Source organism: Chiloscyllium plagiosum, chromosome 21 (genome assembly GCF_004010195.1).
Source record: "Chiloscyllium plagiosum isolate BGI_BamShark_2017 chromosome 21, ASM401019v2, whole genome shotgun sequence".
Taxonomy (NCBI): Eukaryota; Metazoa; Chordata; class Chondrichthyes; order Orectolobiformes; family Hemiscylliidae; genus Chiloscyllium; species Chiloscyllium plagiosum.
Window position 1 is genome coordinate 42,864,083 of NC_057730.1, and position 6,736 is coordinate 42,870,818.

Sequence of the window (6,736 nt, forward strand, 5' to 3'; positions counted from 1 at the left end):
CCTTCCCCTTCCTCTCCATCTCCATGAACTGACTCAACATAGACATCTACTGCAAACTCACCAACTCCCACAGTTCCCTGAATTACCCCTCCTCCCACTCTTCTTCCTGTAAAAATGCTATCCCTTATTCCCAATTCCTCCACCTCCACCGCACCTGCTCCCAGGAGGACCAATGCCACCATAGAACATGCCAGATGGCCTCCTCTTTCAAACACCACAATTTCCTCTCCCACATGGTCAACGATGACCTCCAGTGCATCTCCTTCACTTCTGTGCCTCTGCCCTTGAACACCATCCTTCCAATCGTAACAAGAACAGAAACCCTGGTCCTCACTGTCGACCCCATCAACCTTCAGATACACCACATCATCCTCCACAAATTTTGCCACCTACAAACAGACCCCACAAGCAGGGATATATTTCCCTCCCAACGCCTATATACATTCTGGAGAGACCATTCCCTCTGTGACTCCCTTGTTAGGTTCATGTCCCTCACCAACCTACCCTCCACTCCCGGCACCTACCCTTGCCACTGCAAGAAGTGCAAAACCTGTGCCAACACCTTCCCCCTCACCTCCATCCAAGCCCCAAAGGAAGCTTCCACATCTGACAGAAATTTATCTGTACTTCCACACACATCATCAACTATGTCCGTTACTCTCGATGTGGTCTCCTCTAGATTGGGGAGACAGGATGCCAACTTGTGGAACATTTCAGAGAACATCTCTGGGACACATGCACTAAACAACCCCACCACCCTGTGGCCAAACACTTCAACTCCCCCTCCCACTCCACCAAGGACATGCAAGTCCTGGGCCTCCTCCACTGCCAAACCCTAACCACCTGATGCCTGGAGGAAGAATGCATCATTTTCCACCTTGGGACCTTCCAACCACATGGAATCAATGTGGATTTCACCAGGTTCCTCATTTCCCCTCCCCTCACTTTATCCCAGACCCAACCTTCCAACTCAGTACTGCCCTCTTGAACTGCCCTGTCATCTTCCTTCCCACCTATCCACTCCACCCTCCTCTCCAACCTATCATCTTCACACCCACCTATCGTGATCACAGCTACCTTCCCCCCAGCCCCACTCTCCTCCCATTTATCTCTCAGTCCACTTGGGCCACAAGCCTCATTCCTGGTGAAGGGTTTATGCTCGAAATGCTGATTCTCCTGCTCCTTGGATGCTGTCTGACTGGCTGTGCTTTTCTAGCACCATGCTCTTCAACTCTGATCTTCAGCATCTGCAGTCCTCACTTCCTCCGGAAATAGAACCAGTTTGACTGAAGATTGGGATACAGACAGACACTAACCTCATACCTTTTAATGCATTTCCTGAGCTGAGATGTCAACTTTTTTTTATAAAACCTTAAGTTATTTTGAGAATGTGACTTAAAATAAGTTCTGGGATTTAGATATTAATGAACCGAAACCGGCAACTCATTCTAAAAGATGAAAGACTGGAGGGGGTGATGGTGATAGGTCATCCCCCACCTGCATCTCCCTATTGCCTTCCCAGCTATCTTGCTCCCACTCTCCACCCCCACCCTACTGTTTATCTCTCAGCCCCCTTTACATTCCCGATGAAGGCGTTATGCCCAAAACTTGAACTCTCCTGCTCCTCGGATGTTTCCTGACCTGCTGAGCTTTTCCAGTGCCACACTTTTTGATGACGAATGAAAAATAATCATCATGTCCATTCTGGATGGAGCAAGAAACACTGGAATGTTGTGACTTCAACTTATTGTGTTTCCTTTCTTTTGTATGATTTGGATTCATTAGGCCCTGAAGGGGGAAAGTGTGTCTAAATTCGATGTCTCAGAGATACAAAAATCTAGAGTCTGGTCAGATGGTAGTGGGCTATCATTGCTATTTACTTACAAAATGATAGCGTGCTGAGGGCTCCTGTGGTACAGTGGTAGTGTGAGCCAGGAGACTTGCTTTCAAGTCTCCAAACATGTGTCATAATATCTGAGCAGGTTGCTTGAAAAATATCCATCTAAGACACCTTGTTCGCACGCGATGTTTCATCACCTGATTTTGCTAATAGCAGGTAGAGTATTGAACATTGATGGTTTGGTGTGATGAAGCAATCCTGATCCCGCCCTCTGGCTCTCTGCCCCCCCACTCCCTATAAACACAGCCAGCACTAGCTCAGGCTGCTCACAGTTGCTGCCTGCTGTTTGCTCTCGGGATGGCTGTCCTTTTTGCAGAGAGTCTGGGGGCGATCCGGGCCGCTCTGTCCGACCAGACCTGGATCCTTCTCATCACTTTCCTGCTCCTGCTGGCCTGGTAAGTGTCTGCGGGATCTCTTTATCGCCTCGTCCAGCTTCCAACGATGGGACACAACAGTCACAAAGTTCAACTGCAGTCGCTAACGGGGACGGGGAAAGTTTGTCACCAGGTGGTCTGTGTGTTTGAACTCTGTGTGTGAGGCGGAGAGAGGGAGGGGGCTCTCCTCAGCCTCTGACCGCACTCACCCTGCCCGGGCAATCGCTGCTGATTGTGGGGTATTTTCCCTTCCTCCTGCCCCCAGCCCTGAGATCCCAGGCTCTGGCTGAATGAGGCTGGTCCCACTTTGGAATTTAGTTCATCTTTTTGGGTGGAGGGAGGTGACGGAGAGAACCTGACCAGGGATATTAAATGATGGCGGTCTTCAGACATTTCAGGAGGGGTCGTTTTGGTGGTTAAAATGATTTTCAAACGACCTGTTTAGACATGTTCTCATCCATCTCCCCAATATATACCCAGACTCACATTCTGGCGCTTAATGCTTGTGTTACGCTGCTCTGATAACAACACATGCCTGATTTGGGAATAAACCACTAGCAGAGGATTTTGAGTGCTACTTAAAATATGTCACTTTTATTGTTCTGTTGCTATGGGAGATTTTGAAGAGGACTTTCTCGGACACTTTTAGAACAAAGAACGAAACCGCGCAGGAACAGGACCTTTGGCCCCTCCAAGCCTGTGCTGATATATTCTGTCTTCACTTCCAGCATCCATATCCCTTCCTTTTCATGTATTCGTCCAGGGGCTTCTTACGTGTCTGCCTCCACCACTTCCTCGGAAGCTAGTGCTTCCAAATAAACCTGTTGGACTATAACCTGGTGTGTGATTTTTAACTTTGTCCACCACTGCCTGCAGCCCAGAGGACTCAACACTGAGTTCTCCAATTATTATAATCTAGATCTTGTTTTAGAGCTAAACAGTATTTACAATGGTATGGGAACCAGATCTTACATTTCCAGAAGGGCACACAATTGAACGATTTCTTCTCCATCAAATAACCAGTGGGATTTTGTTATCTATTAACCACCACCAGTAAATCATCCATGTTTACCAATTGATTGATGTAGTTGCAAAGTCATACAGACAAACGGGGGGGGGGGGGGGGGCGGAATAATATTCAAAATGGAGTTGGAAGGGGAGATAGGAAGTCAGTTCTTCTACCCAGAAGTGTCTTATCACACACAAGTAAGCGTCTTCCCACTACCAAAAGCTTCATGACTTTGTTGCTTTTAAACTAATAAACATTAAAACACTGTTAAGGGCAGTGCAAACCATGAAAGGTTGGGGGATGAGGTATTTAGGGAGAGTAAGAAGGGACTAAATCAAGATGGAGGGTGAAATAAAGCACTGAGGAAACAACTTTCTCATGTGCACCAATTAGCCTCAGTACCTGTTAATCATACCTGGAACATGCACATATCCACATTCAATTAGTTCAGCATTTGAAATATTAGCCACTTTTAACAATAAACACAATGAATGCTGGAGAAACTCAGAAATGACTGCATTGTGAAAGAGAAACAGAGTCAAACAAGATGATACTGGACTAAAAATGTTAACTCTGGCACTATCCTGTGGAGAGAGAAACAGTTTTGCTGAGTGTTTCCAGTATCTGTTGTACTTTGCTTTTATTGACATGTTCAGGTTTTGTTGTTGATGAGATAGTCATTCACTTTGCAGGTACAGTGTTTTACCATTTGGGTTATTTAAACGCATTGGAGTTCCAGGCCCAAGGCCACTGCCATTCATTGGAACATTTCTACATTATAGAAAGGTATGTTTGGTTGCCATTTTCTTTCCTGACTATGTCAAGAACTCCAATTTGAACCTTAATGAGAGCTGATGGAGATTCCTCGAACATATTTAAGGGTAAAGGTGAATCTGGAGGATGCAGGGTTGGTGCTGGCTGACTGTCATCATGCTCTATTTAGTGAATTAGCCACAATCTGATGGAACTCTCCCACAGGACTGTCTCACTGGATGTCTGCAGAAGTGAGTTTGAACTTGTACTCCTGTGATTGGCAGTGCTAGTGCTTCAGCCTTGGACTGACTGCAGTAGTGTGAGATATTGTATTCTAGTTCCCTTAACTAACCCACTCACAAATGCTTTATATTTTCCACACACAACATTTTATGTTTATTCATTTGTAATCCTTTACTAGCCCACTAAGAAGCTCACACCACTTTCCAGTTTCATTCATTCATTCATACCTCCCTACTATAATACGGTTTCATTCAGTCATTCATAAAACCACAGTTTTGTAGTAATTTTACTACCATGATAGCATTAGCGCATTTTCACATCTTATCAGCACTTGCTACAAGCAGTGTTTAGGTTTATTTACCTCTGAATAAGTGTAGTGTATTCAGATCAATGCCATACCCTCCATTATATCTCCACGAAAGATTATGATATTCATCAGTCCTTACCAATCAACTCTCATACCTGAATAGATTACAGAACATCAAACATTTTCCCCAATTAGTACGTATTTGTTAAATGCCTTTTAACTGAGCTCATAGAGTCATAGAGATGTACAGCATGCAAACAGGTCCAACCCGTCCATGCTGACCAGATATCCCAACACAATCTAGTCCCACCTGCCAGCACCCGGCCCATATTCCTCCAAACCCTTCCTATTCATATACCTATCCAAATGCCTTTTAAATGTAGGAATTGTACCAGCCTCCAACACTTCCTCTGGCAGCTCATTCCATACACATACCACCCTCTGTGTGAAAAAGTTGCCTCTCAGGTCTCTTTTATATTTTTCCCCTCTCACCCTAAACCTATGCCGTCTAGTTCTGGACTCCCTCACCCCAGGGAAAAGACTTTGTCTATTTATCCTATCCATGCTCCTCATAATTTTGTAAACCTAATAAGGTTATCCCGCAGCCTCTGACGCTCCAGGGAGAACAGCCCCAGCATGTACAGCCTCTCCTTATAGCTCAAATCCTCCAACCCTGGCACCATCCTTGTAAATCTTTTCTGAACCCTTTCAAGTTTCACAACATCTTTCCAATAGGAAGGAGACCAGAATTGCACGCAATATTACAACCGTGGCCTAACCAATGTCCTGTACAGCTGCAACATGACCTCCCAACTCCTGTACTCAATACTCTGACCAATAAAGGAAAGCATACCAAACGCCTTCTTCAATATCCTATCTACCTGCGACTCCACGTTCAAGGAGCTATGAACCTGCACTCCAAGGTCTCTTTGTTCAGCAACATTCCCTAGGACCTTACCATTAAGTGTATAAATTCTGCTAAGATTTGCTTTCCCAAAATGCAGCACCTCACATTTATCTGAATTAAACTCCATCTGCCACTTCTCAGCTCATTGGCCCATCTGATCAAGATCCCATTGTAATCTGAGGTAACCTTCTTCACTGTCCACTGCACCTCCAATTTTGTTGTCATCTGCAAACTTACTAACTATACCTCTTATGCTCACATCCAAATAACTTATTTAAATGGCAAAAAGTAGATGACCCAGCGCCGATCCTTGTGGCGCTCCACTGGTCATAGGCCTCCAGTCTGAAAAATAACACTCCACCACCACCCTCTATCTTCTACCTTTGAGCCAATTCTGTATCCAACTAGCTAGTTCTCCCTGTATTCCGTGAGATCAAACCTTGCTAACCAGTCTCCTTGGGGAACCTTGTCGAATAACTTACTTGAAGTCCATATAGATCACATCTACTGCTCTGCCTTCATCAATCCTCTTTGTTACTTCTTCAAAAAACTCAATCAAGTTTGTGAGACATGATTTCCTATACACAAAACCATGTTGACTATCCCTAATCAGTCCTTGCCTTTCCAAATACATGTACATCCTGTCCCTCAGGATTCCTTCCAACAACTTGCCCACCACCGATGTCAGGCTCACTGGTCTATAGTTTTCTGGCTTGTCCTTACCATCTTTATGTGTTTCAAGACATCCAGCACTTCCTGCTCTGTAATATGGACATTTTCCAAGGAGTCACCATCTATTTCCCGACATTTTATATCTTCCATATCCTTTCCCACAGTAAATATTGATGCAAAATACTCGTTTAGTATCTCCCCCATTTTCTGCGGCTCCACATAAAGGCCGCCTTGCTGATATTTGAGGCTAATGTAAGAACTGTGTATAAACAGGCTAATGTAAGAACTATGTTTAAACAGGCTAATGTAAGAACTGTGTATAAACAGGCGAGTGTAAGAACTGTGTATAAACAGGCGAGTGTAAGAATTGTGTATAAACAGGCGAGTGTAAGAACTGTGTATAAACAGGCGAGTGTAAGAACTATGTATAAACAGGCGAGTGTAAGAACTGAATATAAACAGGCGAGTGTAAGAACTGTGTATAAACAGACGAGTGTAAGAACTGTATATAAACAGGCGAGTGTAAGAACTGTGTATAAACAGGCTAATGTAAGAACTGTGTATAAACAGG

At 44.5% G+C, this 6,736-nt stretch overlaps 1 protein-coding gene across 1 annotated transcript in view; it reads left to right on the top strand.

The window, feature by feature from the left end:
* Window positions 1-2,152: 2,152 nt before the first annotated feature.
* The window catches only part of LOC122560798 (cytochrome P450 3A21-like), a 37,690-nt gene continuing 33,106 nt past the window's right edge, over window positions 2,153-6,736 (top strand). The window contains exons 1-2 of the mRNA XM_043711905.1: window positions 2,153-2,295; window positions 3,976-4,069. Of these exons, the coding sequence (XP_043567840.1) occupies window positions 2,198-2,295; window positions 3,976-4,069 (192 nt within the window). The 5' untranslated portion in view covers window positions 2,153-2,197. The remainder of the gene's footprint in view (window positions 2,296-3,975; window positions 4,070-6,736) is intronic.